At 40.0% G+C, this 19,924-nt stretch overlaps 1 protein-coding gene across 1 annotated transcript in view; it reads left to right on the top strand.

The window, feature by feature from the left end:
- The window catches only part of LOC131782074 (receptor-type tyrosine-protein phosphatase S), a 31,611-nt gene extending 11,940 nt beyond the window's left edge, over positions 1–19,671 (top strand). The window contains exons 12-38 of the mRNA XM_059098789.2: positions 441–734; positions 1,345–1,533; positions 1,971–2,063; positions 2,649–2,755; positions 3,481–3,658; positions 4,240–4,533; positions 5,338–5,628; positions 6,246–6,351; positions 6,782–7,148; positions 7,695–7,737; positions 8,412–8,529; positions 9,999–10,165; positions 10,831–10,919; positions 11,262–11,349; positions 11,469–11,545; positions 11,881–11,917; positions 12,353–12,450; positions 12,560–12,685; positions 12,988–13,139; positions 13,310–13,445; positions 13,661–13,904; positions 14,158–14,234; positions 15,257–15,391; positions 16,143–16,268; positions 16,411–16,562; positions 17,007–17,142; positions 18,078–19,671. Coding sequence (XP_058954772.2) covers positions 441–734; positions 1,345–1,533; positions 1,971–2,063; positions 2,649–2,755; positions 3,481–3,658; positions 4,240–4,533; positions 5,338–5,628; positions 6,246–6,351; positions 6,782–7,148; positions 7,695–7,737; positions 8,412–8,529; positions 9,999–10,165; positions 10,831–10,919; positions 11,262–11,349; positions 11,469–11,545; positions 11,881–11,917; positions 12,353–12,450; positions 12,560–12,685; positions 12,988–13,139; positions 13,310–13,445; positions 13,661–13,904; positions 14,158–14,234; positions 15,257–15,391; positions 16,143–16,268; positions 16,411–16,562; positions 17,007–17,142; positions 18,078–18,152 — 3,995 coding nt within the window. The 3' untranslated portion in view covers positions 18,153–19,671. The remainder of the gene's footprint in view (positions 1–440; positions 735–1,344; positions 1,534–1,970; positions 2,064–2,648; positions 2,756–3,480; positions 3,659–4,239; positions 4,534–5,337; positions 5,629–6,245; positions 6,352–6,781; positions 7,149–7,694; positions 7,738–8,411; positions 8,530–9,998; positions 10,166–10,830; positions 10,920–11,261; positions 11,350–11,468; positions 11,546–11,880; positions 11,918–12,352; positions 12,451–12,559; positions 12,686–12,987; positions 13,140–13,309; positions 13,446–13,660; positions 13,905–14,157; positions 14,235–15,256; positions 15,392–16,142; positions 16,269–16,410; positions 16,563–17,006; positions 17,143–18,077) is intronic.
- The last annotated feature ends 253 nt before the right edge of the window (positions 19,672–19,924 follow it).

Below are 19,924 nucleotides of genomic sequence, written 5' to 3'. Positions count from 1 at the left end.
AGAGTACGTTTTCCTTTACAGTATATTAATTTTGGTGGGGAGGGGGAAGGGGGGGGGCAGCCCCTCCCTGTAGTTTCTCTTTCCGGCTCCCTCTGCTACGCCGTTCAAACTTTTGCAGTCTGCCTTTTAGCCGTTTAAGGAATGTGAAATGAAAGGGTGATTTTGTAGTGCAGATCTTTTTCTAGGTTTATTTGAAAGAGAAGTAGTGATCGAAATCATCACCAAAATCTACTCGTCGAATTTGAAGCGAACGTAGTCCTATCATGCAACGCACTCTGAAAGTGAAAGCGTTGCGTGACTAGAGTGGACTCTTCCTCTGGATCCGCTTCTGCTGATTGGGATGCAACTCGTTCATTTAGACAAGCATGCTAGGTTACCACCAATTTTATTCCTAACAAGTAACGAAATGTAGGTGTATTTTGTTTTTGTCCTGTTTCAAGCGCCCTCTGGCCCTCCTCTTAATGTCGCGGTCTTCGCCGAATCATCAACATCATTACTCGTGAAGTGGAACCCTCCAACTGAACTGGAACGAAATGGAGTCATTACCTATTATATCATAAGATACACGTCTCTTGGCGAGGAGTCATCTATCAACACCACTGACAACACCACACAGAAGCTTATTCCACATTTGAGAAAGTTCACCGAGTATTACGTTACTGTCCAAGCCGTGAATGACATTGGTGCGGGTCCGCCAAGTGTAAATGATACAAAGAATACGACTCTTGAGGACTGTAAGTGTGTTGTTTTTCTTTAACGTGGCTATCAGAACACTAAAAATTTTATGTTAGAGGCAGTCTCGCGTTCCCGCGGGTTTTTTTGGATCCGTTCCGCGGATGCCGGTGGCGATGCGTGGAGTTTGCACGCCATTTTGGACCGGCTGGCCAATTATGCGTGGTTGCTGGGAACTGTTTCTTCCAAGTGTAACGAAGTTGTTCGAGTGGGAAGAGATCGCAGGTTCAGATGCCTTGTGTCGTGCGGTCTTCCTAGTTATGTTTTTATTTTATTAAATTGCTTTAGTGCAGCAAGCACGATACCAGGAGACTCTGGCCTCGAAATGCTCAATTACTTGCAATTACACTGGCCTCGAAATTTACAATTACTTACATAGATAAATCTCTGTCGTTGTGTGAAAGCCGAAATCGTCTTCTTTTTCGCTTTCTATGCCTTTTGTGGTCTACTGAGACTTAACAGGACAGGTTAAAAAAAATCAAAAAGTATTCTATATGTCACCGGAGACAGAACTTTGTAACTGCATATAGCAACGCAGTTCCTAACAACTATCTTGTGTAGGAGTTGGAAGACTATCCTTGTTTACTCTGAATGGCCTCTTTGTCGTTGCAGTGCCTGGCGAACCAGTTATAGATAATGTGACCAGTAACACCTACACCTTGGCGTTAACTTGGAAACCACCAATAGAAAAGAATGGTATACTCATAGCTTTTCGGTTGTGCTGGCGATACGTAGAAGAGCGAAATTATAGTTGCGAAAATTTAAGTGCTGCTGAAAGCCGGTACGAGATCAAAAACCTGAGTAAGTGAGATTCATTTTTTAGTCTCCGCATAGCCTTTAGGATAGTCTACCGTAACATAGGAGAGACAAAGCGGCTTATGGATTAATTAGTAACAAGTGTATGTTCGTTGAACATGTCTTAAAGCCTGGCTATCTCCAACAACCAATATTGCAAAAATTTTGGGATTTCGAACTTAATGTGCGTCACCCACAAATGACGTTTTTCTACCAACGTTTCTTCTTGTCGTCATTGGTCGTGTACATTTAGCTCCTTACCCTCCCCTCTCACCTCGTCTTTTATCTCAGCCCCAATACACGTACAGAACAAAGCGAGGATTCTGTAACTAATTTTATTAATGAGTTTTTTTTAGTGGGGTATCGATGTTTTGTGTTAAGATTATACATGGCTTGGAATTTATTGCTGTGTAGTTCAATTAATGTCGTCTTTGTTTCCACAGAGGCTTATTCTCTATATAATATATCCTTGGAGGCCCAAACATCTGTTGGATTCGGGCCGGCTGCCACCAATACCTACAGGACGAGCGAAGGAGGTACAAATGAAATTGACAGTTTCAATTAGTTTCATCTGGATGTTTAGGACAATGTAGACTTTGTACGGTTCTGCTCTTGCACGCTGTGAAACCCTGCCCCACCAGTTTAGCCAACCCAAGGGCAAGTCGAAAGCAATAGCGACTTATACCCCATTCACACCAGCAAGACATGTTTAGTTAAACTGAATTTTGCAAAAGGTTCAAGTGACATCAACTTGTATTTCCATTGTGCTAAATTTGAAGTCGACAAACATCACTTTAAGTTGCTTCCGTGAAGACAAAATATCAAAAGCGTGTTTAACAAAACAGCTTTAAAACATGTAAAAGCTTTGGTGTGAATGGTCTGTTAGACTCATAAGTTTCCCTGTGCTGTCCACTGATCAGGTATACCTGCCTTATGTTCTACTTAGGTCGTTCGGCGACCACTTTTTTGGGCTATTGATTAATGCAAATATTTTGCTTTTGGATATGGACTGCTTGAATGAAATTATTCCTTATGATTGTATTGAATTTGAAAATAGATATTATGATTAAGGGGCATTTTATATCATTTACCGGCTGATCATTATTTTTTTTCCTCGCCAGTTCCTTCGAAACCTCTTAGTTTACGTGCTTGGAACACCAGCGAAAATACAATATACGTCACGTGGAAGAGGCCGGCGAGAGTGAATGGAATCTTGAAAAGCTACAAGGTAACTAAGAATAGCTTGAGGCAATAATTAATTATACTTCTCCCAGGTGGAGGCAAATAATGGTAGATATTAGGCAAGCTGTGAAGCGGGGAGGTATTTATATACCAGACGGATACCAAAAAAATTAGTTCATTTCTGTCAATATGACGATAAATGGTCGAAAATTAAACTCTTGACGCGCGATTTTGTCTCTTCGGCTGCTCGGAGGTAAACAATACTTGCTAATCACTTTCTAACAAGCCAACCAGCGCACGCGAAAAGCATTATCCAACGGTGTTGGGTTCATGCCCCCCCCCCCTCCCTCCCCCCATCTGCTTCTCAAAGGAATTGTTCTCGGTTGCCTGAGGTTAATATCAAGGCTGAGTTCTGTAAAAAGCTGATTGGTCTGCCGTCTACTAATTGTTATTTCCAACCAGTTGATGCTTTTTGCAAATATTTGTTTCAACTTTTCTCTTTGGCTAAAAGATTTCCATCTGGAGAGAAGTCAATTAGGTTACATTTACTCCTTTGTATTTTTACGCAAGTGCGAACGAAATTTATTGTAGCAGTAGTATTCTGTTAAGAGTCTTAATCCACTATTTGTTATTTTGGAATCTAGGGAAAGGTAAGAAAATAAATCATAGAGTATATTCGTAAATAAAAAAAAAAAATTCAGATTCGCATTTTTCCACAGAAGATCACCTAAAGTTCTGCAGTTTTCACTCCTTTGCTTTTTGTTACTCTAGGTTTTCAATCGTGCGGCATCAGACAGTAGTCAACACTCAACAGAAAATATTGCTCTCGGTACAAACTTTACGCTGGTCAAGCTTCAGCCTTACACCTCATATAATGTCACAGTCCAGGCCTTCACGGCCGCTGGTGGAGGAGAGAAAACTGATGTCCAGGTTATGACTGACGAGGCAGGTGAGTCTCGGGAAGTTGGTGGAGGGGGAGAGGACTTCCAGGCCAATTGTGTGGGGATGGTATGATGGATTTTCTTCCATGACAACCCAGAGAAAGATGGATAGATTTCTACGCTTTCAATCTGCTATACTTTCGTGCAGCTCAACTCGGGTAGATAGAGTACTCCTTTATATTTGCATTCGGTGTATTGACCTCAGCTATATGAAACTCCGAGCCCTTCAAATATTAAAGAAAGGAATTTTTAAGACTCAGATTCCAATTAAATGTCTTTGGACGTGTTTAGGGTAAATGAATAAAAAGGGTAAGTGTCCAGAGAAACTGTGGCGCTACGTCGATGGGAGAATATAACAAGGCAATTTAGTATTATCAACTGAGTTGATAGCATAGATTGGCCACCGTTAAGAGTTTTAAGGCTTACATTTCTCCTCGTCATTCGCTTTGACGAAAGGCTAACACAGGAAACGTCAGCCTTAACACTCTTAACGGTGGCCAATATACGTTATCAACTCAGTTGATAATACTAGATTACCCGGTCATCAAGATAAACTTGTTTCTTTTTATCGTTCTCTTTGACGTAATAGCGCCATCTGAAGTCAGGGGACTATCATTTCCAAAGATTCAATTCAATTCCGTGGAAGTGTCTTGGAAGGCTCCTGAGAGGCCGAATGGGAACATTGGCTACTACTTGTCTTACTGGGAATTGTCAGGTGATTTCTCTCGCGCTACGACGTTGGTCTTACCAGGAAAACCCCCCTCAAAGCTGGTTCCTTATCTTAAGCCGTTCACGAATTACACGTTTTCTGTTCAACCGTACAACTTAAGAAAGAACCTGACAGGGCCGTCTACTAAGAGGAACGTGAGAACCAAAGCTACACGTAAGAATTGTCCTTGTCTATTTGTGTAGACAAATTGTCCTTGTGTATTTGTTTGATTGACTGGAGTTATATCGAATTGCGAGTCAGCTTTTTTTAATATCGCTAGAACGTTATTGGTATTGTCAAGTGACATTGTTCCAGTGGTAATTTTGATTTAAAATATCAGTATTCAAGCAACCTGTTTCCACTTCAACGCGATCAGGAATTTAAATTTTATTGTGTTTTTCGAAGGATATAAACCTTAACTTCTGATATTACTCGCTGAGCTTTGCTTTCTAATCAAGTTATTTTAGGAAGATGTTTTAACAATTTGTATATTTACCACAACCAGTTAGGCAGCTTTAATCTGCTTCTCTCGGACGCGCAAGGTTATGTTACTAAACACATATACGGTGGGAGAGAATTGCTGAGAAGCGTCCACAACGTTTTCTGCTTTTCAAATTGAAATGTCTTTAATCAAAACTTTAAGGTGTTTCAAAAATCTTGGATGAAAGTTTCCATGAAATTATTCATAAGGAAAAATGCGTGGGACATAAGCGTTAAAATAGAAGAGAATGGTGTTGAACTGTGGAACACGTTTTCGTGCAGCGAGCAGTGAAACAGCCAATTATTTCAGTTCTTGTCTGTCTTGAAATTAAAAGCAAAAGACCGAAAATGAAAGTAAACTACCTCCCCCCCCCCCCCCCATGAAGATTTAGTCGTTTCATGACCGGAACTCGACTTGCGCTGCGATAAAACTCATTTGACCGATCGACCACCAAACCTGATGAGTGACAGAATTACTGAGAAATCTCTTTTTCCTAGGGCCTGAAGGCCCACCACGGAAAGTAAAGATTGAGAGCAAAACCTCCACTTCCTTCACGTTATCTTGGAATCCACCGCTACAACCGAACGGCTTTATTGTGGGCTATAAAATCAGGTACTTCATGTGCAACAGCTCGCATTTAAAGACTATTGAAGACACAACGCCAGATTCAACGCATACCATCCAAGACCTGCAGCCTTTTCGCTGCTATGGAATACAGGTGGCTTGCCAATCATCTGGCGGGCTTGGGGATTACTCTGTAGCAATCGAAAGTAGAACAGATCCGGCAGGTAAAAAGGACTCTTTGTAATAAAGCACCTTGCACGGACGGACGTACCGATGGACGTACGCACATGACATCACAATAAAATTCCCTTGCCTTGATGGCTCACCAAATTTCCTAGTTATGGGGCTCCGCTTTAATGCTGTATTTTGATTGGCTTTTGAGCCGACTTTTATAGCTTGAAATTTCCAAACAACGTGATGAAAACGTGTGTGGTTGTAAACTTTTTTGGCGAAGCCAAATTCTCTGTTATAAGTTTGACCAATGATGGACCATTGTAAAAGAAACATCGTCGCAATGCCTCAAAGAAGATTTTTATTATACCATTACATTACACTATTTAACGGTATTGGGGTAATGCTGTCTCAAATGACCTTTTTGTTCGAATAATCCTAAGCTTTCCTTTCCCCTTCTTTTTTCCTTGCACAAATTTCTGAGAACATTTAAAACTTTTTCACTTATTGTGCGCGACAGCGGTCGTTTCATATAATTTTCTTTGAAAATTTTGCGCGGGAAACTGGCGCATGGTCGGCCAAAATTAATCTCTTTGCGCATGCCCTACGCTTTACCGCTGTGTTGTAGGCCTGTATAATTTGACCAGACTACATTGCATTTTTATTTTAGCTCCTCCTCCGCTGGGAACGCTTCCGCCTCCGGATGAAGAAGAGATTGATGGCACCTCTTTCACAGTGAAGTTAACAAAGGCATCAAATAAACTGGGTGTTGTTCAGTAAGTCTTTACTTTCATGTTCGTTTACTCCGCTGCCTCATTCTGTTTGTTTGTTTGTCACTCAAGATGGTTTTATTTCGGGATGATGGTGTTAAGATGGGGTTTTCACCTTCCCCCCCCTCCCTCCTTCCTGAGCCTCCCCTCCTAGATCTCCCACAGGAGTTAACTAATCATTTAGTCTCACAAATGATGTTACTTGTCGTTTAAGTATCACTGCTTTCGTTGCGAGAATTTTCGTTTCAGACATATGGTAAAAATCACAAACGGGTCTGATGGGAAGGGGGTTTTCACCTTCCCCCCCTCCCTCCTTCCTGAGCCACCCCCCCTAGATCTCCCACTTTATATCTTGGGTGTTATGCAGTGGTTGTTCCCATAACGTAGCCGATACTCTACCGAAATGTGTTTACGACGTCCTCTCTCTTAATTTTAGATATTACCGTGTGATCGTGCGAGAGTTTGCAACAAACAACAGAGACCGGCCTGTGCCGGCGGATAACGAGCCTAAAGATTACAGAGAAGAAGAATTATACACTTACGAAGAAGCTAGAGAAATGAAACCTAAGCTGGTACCTTACGTTGCTGTAGAGTTTCCCGCAGATAAATTTGATTCCTTCAAGAACTTTAAAGTAGGAGATGGAAAGCGATACTCCAGGATACCTGACGATATTGTTAGCAAAAAAAATAGGAAAAGAAGAAGACGAAGAAGAGAAATCGACGACAGCATCGATGAATTTTACAATGGTCCTCTGGAAGAAAACACATTTTATGCTGTGTTTCAGCGCGCCTATGTTAATAAGGTTAGTTAAGCTATCTTGAACTGCATTCGGTGACAATCGACTGCTGTGTTTAGTCTCGAAATGTCAATTGAGCAACATCCAATCAGAGACTAACACAGAGTGATTTAGTATTATCAACTGAGTTAATAACATAAATTGGCCACCGTAAAAAGTTTTAAAGTGACGTTTCGAGCGTTAGCCCTTCATCAGAGCCTTTCGTTGGAGCGTTAGCCCTTCGCTCTGACGAAGGGTGAACGCTCGAAGTGTCATCTTTCAAACTCTTTACGGTGGCCAATTTACGTTATCAACTCAGTTGAAAATACCAAATTACCTTGTTATACTCTCCCACCGACGCAGCACTACAGTTTCTTTAGAAACTAACCCCCGTCATTCAGAGACTGACACAGCTGTGAGGGCTTCTCAAAGGCAAAGTCGTCAATTGACTAAGTTTATTGGATCAAATTAAAGATTTGGAAGGGATCATGGTTTTGAACTGAAACAATAACAGGTCTCTGGTTTTAGTGTTTTGTTTTTTGTTGTTCCAACCGACACTTTTATCGTTTGCAGGACGTTTTTACTTCAAGTGAATGGATGGATCCAGTCGCAACAGGTATGTTTCATAGAAAGCAGTATTTTTCCGTAAAAGGCTCAGATCACCCAATTTTTTCTTTTAGACGACGAGCTGTTGTTTGGATGGTACTTTCCATCAATTTCAGTGCTTCGGAGTCACGCAAATTGCCATGAGTAGTGCGCAATATGTGACAACAATCAACGTGAACAGCGGCTACGTTTTGAGTTTATCAGCGGTTAAAGCGTCGCTAAAGCCTTTTAATAATTGCCAAAGCGAGAATCGTTTGATTTGTCTTCATGCTATGATTTTGGCTAAACGAAACGCCTTGGTGTAGAAAGTGATTGAAAAAGTAAGAAGAAAACAGAATAAAAAATTAATCAAACAAACAGACCAAAAAAAAAAAAATGTAAAAACCAAATAACCGAAAAAAAAAAAAGACCAACCAGAAAACAAGAAGAACAAGAAATCAACTCATCTACCTCACAATCGCCCCTTGATGTAATTGACTGGTATTTCGGGAGTGTGTCGGTGAACTGGAAAAATGTAAGTTGATTGTCGTTATTTTGCTGCCGATCTGACGGGCCCAAAGGGTCGTTATGTCCTTGGTAGCAAAAAAAAGATGTCTGTGTGGCAAAAAGCGTGGTATGCATTTTCACCAAGTTTTTCTGGCCTCTGATCTGTCTAGTTTTTGAGTGTCGTATATCTTTTTTCAGCGGCGGCGAGGAGTCCAAGTGAGGCACCGCCATCCTCATCAAACACTGGTCTCATTGTAGGAATTGTTTTCGTTCTCCTTATTGTCCCAGTTGTGTTGGCAGCGGCCTACTTTATCTGGTGAGTCATTACATCACTTTTCCCCAGGCTCACTCCGCACCACGTCCAGTAACTTTCTGAGTAACGTGTTCTACTAAAAAGGCCCCCCCAAAAATTTCTGTCTTCTCTGTCAAACTGATAAAATTGCTAACATCCACATTGACATCATCAGCGGCAGAAATCTTTGAATGCATTCTTAGACATGCGCTTGATACGAGCCTATGTATCCGCGAAAAAACGCAGTGACATTGGCGTTATTGAAATATTCACCGTTCGTGCGAGCAACAAGGCGGTTGTTTTCAAATCTATTCACTTTGAAGAACGATAACACAAAGCTGTTGTATATAGAATACTACAGGGGAGTTCCGGTAAATATCACTGTGACACAACCAAATTCCACCTTCCCTTCCCTCCCCCCCTCGGGCTTAACTAATGACCGGTCCTTTCCCCCCCCCCCTCTTGCATAAGAATAACACAAATTACTGAAGAAGTGATTTAAATTTTTCCCTTACTGCTACAATAATCAGTGGAATCATGAAGGATGTCAATATTGAGTATACACCCCTGTGTTGCCTATTGTAGTTGGTATGGCACTTCTGTAGTCGTTGAGTACGATCCACAGTCAATTGAGCCTGTGTCATTGATTTTCGCAATATCTAACCTGATCTAAAAGGCTGATTTGATAAACGAATTCAAATTAATCAATTGAAACTGAAATAAGGGTTTGTGGTTGATGTTTGAATACAATTCTCTCTGTCGAAACGGAAATGAGAGTACTGTCAAGGAAGGAAAATGAAACAGGTTAAGGACTCGCTCAAGAAAAAAAAGACGAAGCAATAGCGAATATTTTCGACTATAATCCTATGACAAGAGTTTAAAAGTATGATCAACCTTTTGAAACAATGGTAAGCTACCTCTATCAGTTTTTATTAAAGCTGAAATTTAACAAACCTATTTACTGGGAGTTTCCGTCTAGGTTCCAAGTGGAAGCTGCTCTTTCTCAATATTGAGCTGTAAGAAGTAACGCAATGCTATCTTTGATATATTTATTCATCATGTAGTTTATAGACATTCAAAAGAAATATAATCCTTGACGTTTAGAGGAACACGTCTCTTTAAGCTTAGGAGGTATTCAAGTATTTGCACGCTGGATTTTATAAGCGAAAAACGAACGAAGAGCAAGCGAGGCATTAAGCAAACGAAAGAAATTCTACCAGAATGGACATTTACGTTGGAGTGCACTCAAATTGCTATACATAACCCACATTCATAAACTTTTGCTCTTTTTTTTCCTTGACTTTGATGTGATTGCAGGCAAAGAGTAATAATTGGTCATAAGTTGCATAATCCACATGTGGGTAATTGCCTTCTGATCTGTTTAATCTTCGGTTTCTGATAATATGACACCTGCTACGTTAAAAATTAATCGTATGTGTCTATAATCAAGTGAAGACATGTCTTGAATGATTTTTTTAAACTTTTTTTATTAGGAAGAAACGTTTCAAATCGGGCGGATCTTTGGATGACAGAGATGATTTCACCAACGGGCATCCGATGAGAATGAGAAAGAGCCGTAAACGACGTTCGCTTCAGAAACGCTTAATGGGAAGCACAGAATCCCTAAACAGATTGGACGAACTTGCAGCGAGCAGAGCAAGTAAGATTATTTGCTAGTCACTCTTCGTGATCGGCTATCGTCACGATTTTGCAAACGTTTTTTTTTTCCTTTTTCTCATTTTCATTTTTCCATTTGAATTGTTGTCTCCCTTTGTTGTGCTTAAATATCGTGCGATTCTCTTTGCTCCACGTTTTGTTAATTCCAAAACAGTACCCATTTTAAGTGCTTTTTTTCTAAGCAACGTGATATTTTAGGGAATACAAGTGTGAGTTTGGCAACCAGGCTGGCTCGGATCGCGGGACGAGTTTTGTGTTCTGTTCACATAGGTGATTTCTACCCAATTATGTAGCGGAGAGTGAAGCCCGATATACTGTTCTCACCAAGAAATTCAGCGTGCTTACCGAGATGAATCAGTGATGCCTGATCTTTCAGCTCTCGCTCCTTTAACCACGTATGGGCAATTTTACAGTCACCACTTAAATGTTTTTATTATATCCACGTACCTGCTGTGCGTCAGAAATTACGTGCGACTGATTTTAAACTTATCTTACTTTTGTTTATGAACACCGCCCCTTTTCTGAGCGCCGTACATTAAGTCCACGTGATATTTTCCTTAACTTTTTTTACGCTATTTGCGTAACACAGCCTATCATAGTTCAAATGCCGAAGACCTAACGTAAACCAGCCTTTCTGTTATTTACAAGGGCGTCATCCTGTTCCAATTGATGACTTTGAAAGACACGTGGAGCGAATGCACATGGATGGTGATCATGGCTTCTCTGAGGAATATTTGGTACAAGTAGTTCGTTTCATACTTTGTCTCTGTTTTGCGTTTTCTTCCGGCAAGCGATTACCATTTGCTGTTTTGACTCTTCTTAGGTACCAGTCACTTTTTGTCGCCTTTGGGGGAGGGGGCAAATTATTTTTTTTTTTTGGCCGGGGGGGGGGGGTCATTTGATTTTCAGGAAGGAACAGAGCGGCGGGATCAGTCATCGCCAACAGATTATAAGTGCCAATGAAGGGGATCATAAGAATAGTACAGACCCAGCCTTCCTCCAGTCCCCCATTTCCCCACCTTCCCTCCCCCCCCGTTATAAGTAGTGACCCTAACTGTTCTAACCTTTCTGTTCTACAGCTCGTTCAACCGGAAGAGGAGTTCTCCTTTCAGCACTTTTTGAATCCTACAAACAAGTTCAAAAACAGATACGCTAACATTGTGGCATGTAGGTTTTTTTTAAAGATATTAATTCCTTTCCTGTTATTCCTTTCTTCCTTAGTCATAATTTATTGTTCTTGTTTACAAAAGAGAGAAAAGGTGACAATTTGAGTTTTTTCTATGCAGACGATCACACTAGAGTGCTCCTGAACCCGATTGATGGTGTGGCGGGGTCTGACTATATTAACGCAAGTTTCATCGATGTAAGTTTCCATTATTTCTTTGTAAGCTATACATCATTAAGAGCGTTTTATAACAAAGTAGTGCGAGGAAAGTCATGTCAAGTAATGGCAGGGCTGCAATTTGGAATAAACACTTCTAGATCATCAGGTTGACCCCCAAATAACGCCGAACCTTTTTCAAGGCTGGCTTCTCGAGTTAAAAAAAAACAAAACAAAACAAGAAACGCTGACTATTGTGGTGAAGTGCTGGAAATAGATATTCTCTCAACTGGGGAGGTAATTAGTTATTTCGTCTGTGGGTAAAATATATTATTTCTTATTTGTTTGTTGTTGTTTTTTTTTTCATTTATTGTCAGGGCTACAACCGACAGCGAGCTTACATTGCGGCCCAAGGTATGTTAATATTAATATAAATATTAAAAAATGATAATAAAGAAGATCTGCACTGAAGATAGCCAGAAGAAAAAGTGGTGCAGCAATAATAAGCAAAAGGACATTTGTTTGTTTATTTTTGTTGGTGTTATGATTATGTTTACGTTTTGTTGTTGCATTTTTTCTCTAACTGTTTTGATCAGGTTAGTTAACCGCAGGTTGCTTTTCTTATCTTACAATATTAATACAATATTAATACAATATCAATACAATATCAACCAGATGAGTGATGAGAATAAAATAAATATAAATTTGGTGATAATTAGTTAATCCAATACTAAATTCTCCGAACTAACATTATAACAATTGTAAGGTTGACAGTAAGGAGAATTTCAAATTTGATCTGGGAGTTAAAGAGTTAACATACTGTACACTTTTTTAACATTTTTGCTCTAGGTCCGCTTATGGAAACGTTCGATGATTTCTGGCGCATGATGTGGGAACAAATGTGTTCAGTCATCATCATGCTGACAAAATTAGAGGAAAGGGGAAGGGTAAGTAAAGATAACAGCAGAAATGAGAATGATAACAACATAACACTCTGTGCCTCAATGATATCTGTCTATTTGCTGTATCACGCAATGCTGTGTTTTTATTATTTAGCGGAAGTGTGACCAGTACTGGCCTGAACGTGGTACAAGAAAGTACGGTCAAGTTCAAGTGACTTTGAAAGAAACTCTTAACATGTCCCACTACACTGTGAGAAAAATGGTGATGTCTCATAAACTGGTAAGATGACATTTTTCTGATAAGAATCCGTTTTAACTCGTTAAGCAAATTTTCCAGGAAACACATCAGAAAAAGTACACTTGCCATTGAGAGAAGGGGGTTCTTTCTAAGCATAACACCAGATTCATGTAATTTGTTTACAACTGACGATGTGAACTTTAAAGAGAATATTTGAATATTAGATATTTAGATCGTGGAATGAAGAGTTTAATGGGGGATAGATCATTGTAGTTTCATGGGCACATTATAGCTTCTTGTGATAAAATAATATCCTTATAATTTAAAATTTTTCTTCTGTCCAGTTTCCCGAAGACGAACGTGAAGTGAAACAGTTCCATTTTACAGCTTGGCCTGACCACGGTGTACCGTCTCACCCCACCCCGCTACTCTCTTTGGTGCGTCACGCTTACGTCAGTAATCGGGAGTCTGTTGGACCCATGGTAGTGCATTGCAGGTAACGTGTTACCGAAAAGCTCAAACATTTTCTCGGGAGGTGTTCGCTTTTGGATTAGCAATTTAATCATGTATTTTTGTACTTTAAGACGAGACAGAAAGATAAAGGGTCTATTCTTAAGCTATGAGTACGTGGCCTTGATCAATTTCCCTTCTGTTTTACTCTTACAGTGCGGGTGTTGGTCGTACAGGAACATTTATTACCTTGGATGTCATGTTACAGAGAATAAGCCAAGAGGATAGCATTGACGTGTTTGGTTTTGTCCGTCAGATGAGGTTTCAGAGGAACTTCATGGTGCAAACTGAGGTAAGTGTGATCCACCTTAAGACTTTTTTTCTCTTTTTTTTATTTGAGTCACCAGTAGAACTGGAAAATGAAGTCATACTTGATTTTTATTATTAAGCCTAAACACCTTCTTTTACGTTACTTCGCACGAGTTTCATATCTGTATTCAAAACATCTTAGCCTGCAAAATGTACATAGTTTGGTCGAATTCTCTGTTGCTATTTCTCTCCTTTTAGGCGCAGTACGTGTTTATTCACGATGCCCTCCTAGAAGCCATTACCTGCGGAGTAACTGAAGTCGAGGCCAAAGACCTTGGTACTCGCATACGGGAACTTCGACAGGTCGATCAAGAAACCGGTTACACCTACCTGGAAAACGAGTTTTGCCGGCTGGCTAAAGAAGAAAACCACCCAATCGCATTCAAGAGCGCCAGTCTGAATTGCAATGCTTCAAAGAATCGCTACGCAAATATTCTTCCTTGTGAGTAACCTTCTTGTCAATATCTGCCAAAATTAGTTTTGTTCATAAACTTTTCCATAGAAACCAAGTGTTATCGGAACCGATAACTGAGTGTGGGCCGTGTGAACGTTTACAACAAACTGTTCTGAAGCGTTGGGTGGTTTCAAAAGGTGTTTAAGACTTGCCTGCCCTGATGCACATTTTTTCAAGCGCTTTTTTCAGTTCCACTTGTGTATGTTTTTAGAACTGACTATATGAGTGTCGTCTTTTTCAGTCGAAAGCACTCGAGTACATTTGAAAATGAGGCCGGGAGAAATGGGCTCTGACTACATAAACGCGAATTACATTGATGTAAGTAATCTAATGATAAGTTAGTTTGATAATTTGTGGACAGATATCAAACTTCGCTTATTGTTATGGTTTGATTCGTTTTAAGACATTGGCATATTCGTTATTTTCTGGGACCTTTTTATCGAATGGATTAAATCGCGCCCGGCAAGTGTCGAGTTCAGGCGAGAATTTTTCAGTGGAGCAACTTTTACTAGGGGTGATATCCTTAGGTATTAATTAGCTCAAGAGATGTGAAGACATATGATATAATTGTATTTCAGCTTATTCACTGATAGTCTCGTCGCTTTACCTATAGCAGAGTTTTCAATAAAGGCCAGTTACCAGCAGTTTACTGCGCCTTAAGACCTTTGAACCCTTTCCGCCTTAACATCAGAATGCATATTCTCCATACTGTTTCCTATACAATCCTTAAGGTGCTGACGAGGAGAATTTGTTTCATAATCCAGAACTTCTCTAGTTGGTGATCATTTCCTTTATTCTCATGACCTTAAAGAGTGATTTGGGGTTGATATTGTAAGGAGAAATTAGATGCTGGTCACTCCAAGGGGTTAAAGGGTTAACTACCGTCTGTTTAGCCTGCGAGCAGGCTCTTGTGTTGGGGTTTCGCCCCTTACCGGGGGGCCCCTTTACCGGGCTAAGCCGCCTATTACACCATCGACAGCCACTTATGGAAACATTTATTGAAATCCCTGCCATAGGTTTTCAAGACTACCATTATCTAGTGTCGCTCGGTTTAGTTGTTCCAAAGGCTTTTAACGCCTTAAGTAAGTGACAAGTGAATCGCTTTGTGTCTCTTTATCCTAAAATAGCCGCTTGTTGCTTTTTTATGTTGCGAGTCTGTTTGTTTGTCGACGAACAATCAAAACCAGTAATTGTGTTCTCAAATAAAAGAAGCTCTGCAAAAAGCGAATTTCAAAGCACCCCATTCATTCAAGTTATTTGGGAAAAACTAGCGTCTGGAACGTTCCCTTCGTTTTTTCCTCGTTTCATGACAAAAGTTCGTTTCATTGCTGCATCATTAGGGTTACTGCCAACCAAGAGCGTACGTGGCAACTCAAGCCCCAGTCCCAGATACGTTTGAAGATTTCTGGCGCCTGATATGGGAACAGGAATCTGCAGCTATTGTGATGCTAACTAGAGAGGAAGAGGCAGGAAAGGTAAGAGCTAAAAGTGTGAGCGGTAACTTCCGAGGAAGAAAGGTTAAGTCAACAATGGGGAAACTTGTATTAGTCGAAGCCCGTACATAGCACCGTTCAATAGCGTCTGTGAGCCGTATTTATTACTCCCTCGTTTTATTTAAAGTAAGCTCAACTGAAGCGAACAAACCGGCGCTAGCGAGAGTCCCATCAATGTGCGCTGAGCGCAAGTTTCAATTTTATTTAGTATGATCGCCATATAAATTCTCCACCCGCATGTGATTTGAAAACCGAATTGGAAACTGCGCTCAGAAAAGACTTAATTCGTCATAGAGGCATAGGGAATTAAGCAGTTTAAGAGGACTTGCGCTGCAAATAAATCATCAGCCTGTCATTCTTGAATCAGTCATTAAAGTGAGTTAGTCAGACAATCAGAGAGGCCATTCCGTTTTTCACCCATTTAGCAGTCAGTCATGTATTCGGTCGGCTAGTCAGTTCGTGAGTCCGTTCATTAGTCACTTAGTCAATCAAGTCTGTCTATCAGTGAGGTCAGTCGGGCAATCGTTCAGATCAGTCAAATCAGTCAGCTTTTCCGGTCAGCCCGCCAACCTGCTAGTTCATATTCAGTCCGTCGGTACGTTCGCACGTCCAGAGGTCATCTGCTAGCAGTCAGTCAGACAGTCGGTGAGTCAATTAGTCAGTTAGCTCGCAAGGTTTTGAATTAATGCGAAAAAGAAGTTGAATTATGCTTACTGTTGCTTTTTTCTGTCAGGTAAAATGTCACCATTACTGGCCTTCAGAGGGATCTCGGTTGTACGGCGTCATTCTTGTGGAGTTAATAGAGGAAAACTCGTTTGCTGATTACATTACCAGGAAATTTAAACTCACACATACGGAGGTATAGAAGTTCCAAAAAATAGATTTTTTTGTCTTAGTTGATTTATGTTAAGGGTTGGTTTTGGGGGGGGGGGGGGAAGGCGGTTGATTTGTCAGGTTGATTTGTTTCAGTATTTAGAACCATCTCGATCTCTATCTTACAGGAGAAGAACTCGCACACTGTGTGTCAGTTCCAGTACACAGACTGGCCGGACACTGGACTCCCGGACTCTGGAGTGGGAATAGTGGATCTGATCGGTCAAGTGCAGAAATGGCAGCAACAGAGTGGAAATACAGCAATCGTGATACACTGCAGGTAAGAATGAAGCAGAATAAGGGCAACAGAAAACTGTTTACTTATATGCCAACCAGCTTTGATGTTTATGCTGCAGAAAGCTGCGATATTTTAGTCTTGTCTTGAAGCGCGACACAAAGTCGACTAGATGGCTTCATGTCCAATTTTAAGTGTTCAATTTTCAAAAAATTGTTCTCAGAGTTTGAAATCTAAGAAATAAAAAGCAAAGTTACGAAATGCAAGAATTGCCATCTTGATTCCCCCTACCCTGAATCCCAGGCTTAGTCAGCAGCATTTAAATCACAAACCGCTGAGAGGTAGTTAAGGTGTGAACTCACTACTCTTTTAGAAAAGCTACCCCGTATAGGCTCTAATGGACAGTCCCATCCCTCTCCCCTTCCCGGAAGGGAACACTAAGTTGCAAACTCCTAAGATGAAACTTGCTCATCTCACTTATGTCATCAGTGGTGGCGTCGGCCGTACGGGCGTGTTCTGTGGGATCAGCATCATGATAGAGCGCCTCAAGGCTGAAGGAGTGATTGACGTGTTCCAAACGGTTCAAGCTATGAGGCTCCAGAGACCTGCCATGGTGCAGACTGCGGTAAGACGTAAAGATCTGTTACAATAACCGCCAAAGAATTTAAGAGCTACTTTATGTAACAAAATACGCACAACTCGATCTCCCAAAAATGTCCTTGTCCTGTTTTTTGCTCCATGTCAAGTACAAGCCTTTAACAACGATTGCACGCCGTAAATTTACATCTTGACTTGTACATCTTTTAAATATTTTTTTTTTTACACGATCTTGTTTCTATTGTTACCAAGCAAACCATTCTTTTTTTCTGATTAAATCGCGCACGCTATGTATTGATCTGGTCCTGTCCTCTTCTTTTTTGATCGTTTATTTGTATTTTTCTATTTCCCCTCTTTTTTTCGGAGAGGTTGGGGCGATTAGATTTATCTTCTTCCTTTTCCTTGTATATAGTCGCTCCTGTGGAAAGCTGTGCAGAACGAAATGATTTTGTTTTACCAACTAAACTGATAATGTAAATTGGTCACCGTGAAGAATTTTTAAAGCTGTTGTCTCGAGCGTCAGCCCTTCGTCATTCGCTCTGACGAAGGGCTCGAAACGTCAACTTTTCTACGGTGGCCAAGTTAAATTATAAACACAGTTGATAACACCAAATTGTCTTGTAAAACTCCTACCTACGCAGCACCACATTTTCTTTAGAAACCTGCCCCTTTTCTTTATTCTTAGCCTCGTTTCCATGTTAGCGAATTTCTGACATGGGTGGTGTTCGTCTTCAGAAGTTAATTTGGATTGGCCCTATATCAGAAAATGTTTGTTGTAAGGTCATAAGTATTGTGGCAAAGTTTCTTGCTTTTATCATTAATTTGAACAATTCAGTGTTTTTTCGGCCGATAACCGCTGGACTATCAAATTTGCCGCCTCATCGGTTTGAATAATTTATAATGTCATAGCATTTGCCCCATGGATTTTATTTACCAACATTTTCCATCCATCTTTTCTTGTAGGAGCAGTATGAATTTTGCTACACAACGTTGCAAGAGTATTTAGATTCCTTTGATTTATACGCCAATTTCCAGTGAACTTCTACCACGCAATTTTTTCTACAAGCGTAGAATGACAAAAGATGGGTCATCTCGAGGGACACATTGATTCAAAACCAAGGAAATTGAAGCAGAATTCATTTGTTGAGCTTGGCCAAGTTCATTACTCAATATTTTGAACGCCAAACAAATTGGTGGTAGTAAGAGTACTAAATCTTTTCGTGAGAATAAATTGGGGTCACTGAACGTGAATAATAGAGAAAAAAAAATGAAGGTAATTTTTTCTATATGTTATCTATTTTTATACCAATTTTAGATCTCAGAGCGTTTGTCTTACTTCCTCGATATTTTATATAGACTGTAGTCTTTATTTAGAAATATACGTTAAACGATGGAAGGAAATTCCATTTGAGACCAAACGAAACTCGAAAGAAGTTCTTCGATCAAAAATAGAAAGGATTGATGATAGTAGGGGGGCTGTGATTGCAATAAAGTGAAATAAAGATTTTTACGATGGGAGGGCTGACGAAGGAAAGAGTTCACCCTTTAATTGTTAAGAACTGATGAGTAAGTCTCATTCCTTGCTACTATATTTTCCTTATGAATTAGTGATCCGAATATGGTAATTTTTTAAAATAATCCAGGCTATTAATTGATGAGTATGTCTTTTCTCATCGTTTTCTTGAGGGAAAATGTGTTTGAATTTTTGGGAGAGTTTACATGGGAATCAATTGTGAGATGAAGTGAATGCCCACTGGCGCCTTTTCTCTGATTGCATGGATAACGCGTGTGGGCGTAGTAAAATAGACAGAATGCATCAATGGTTTTTGAAATTTAAATTTAGCTTCCCGTGATCCTGCAGGACAGGTAATCTTACGGGTACTCGAAACGGGTGAAAATGAAACTTAAAATTTGCAGAATACCAGCCACGCGTGGCAGTATACGCCTCGCGCGTGGCAGAGCAAGATTATCGCGAACGAGAACCACGCGATAGGCGAAACAAAATGTTGGTCATGATTTTCCATAAACTTGTTAAACAAAAGACATATGTCTTAAATGTGGCAATAATTATTACTACAGTAGCACAAAGGGTTTTTTTTTAATTTTATGCGCTTCATTACACTTCACATGAAATTTCAGCTGTGCTGTAATTTTTGATAGAAATCTAGTTTCATTGATATTTTTAAACTGTTTTCATAACCTTTGTTTGTCTGCGCTGCATTTGCTACTCTGTTCTGTGTCACATCTTTTTGTTGTGAACGATTGTGCTCAATTTTAGTTTTCAGTTTTTTGTGATTCCTTCCCCAAAGTACTCAAAGATTGGTGATTATAGGTGATTATAACACTTTTGATGAATACCGAAATGAGAGAATTGTCATTTTTTAGAGCATGTTAACGATGTGAAAGAGTAAATCTCTTCTACCAGTCTCACGAGTCACACGGAATTTTTTTATTACAATAATTTACATGATATGAATAGTTTAATATTAAAAACTATTTTGCGATTTTAGAGAGTTCTTGACGACAAAATAAATATTAAGTGAGTTCTTGTTTGTGGCATCTGTCTTTTTTTTTGTGTGTGTTAGATCCTGAGCGTCACAGCATTACTGAACTCAATTTCCGTTCCTGGGAGGCTCTCAGATCATGGAAAGTGATATTAACGTGGTCACCCAAATTGTCAGACATTTACGACAGATAACGGTGGATTAAATATCACATTTCTTCTGCTCGTTTTATCAGTGACGGATATAACACGGACCTTAAATCGAATCCAATTCGATGTCCTAATTCAGAAAATGTCTCTCAGAAGA

This window comes from Pocillopora verrucosa, chromosome 10 (assembly GCF_036669915.1).
Source record: "Pocillopora verrucosa isolate sample1 chromosome 10, ASM3666991v2, whole genome shotgun sequence".
NCBI classification, from domain to species: Eukaryota; Metazoa; Cnidaria; class Anthozoa; order Scleractinia; family Pocilloporidae; genus Pocillopora; species Pocillopora verrucosa.
This window is presented reverse-complemented; position numbering and strand designations above follow the sequence as displayed.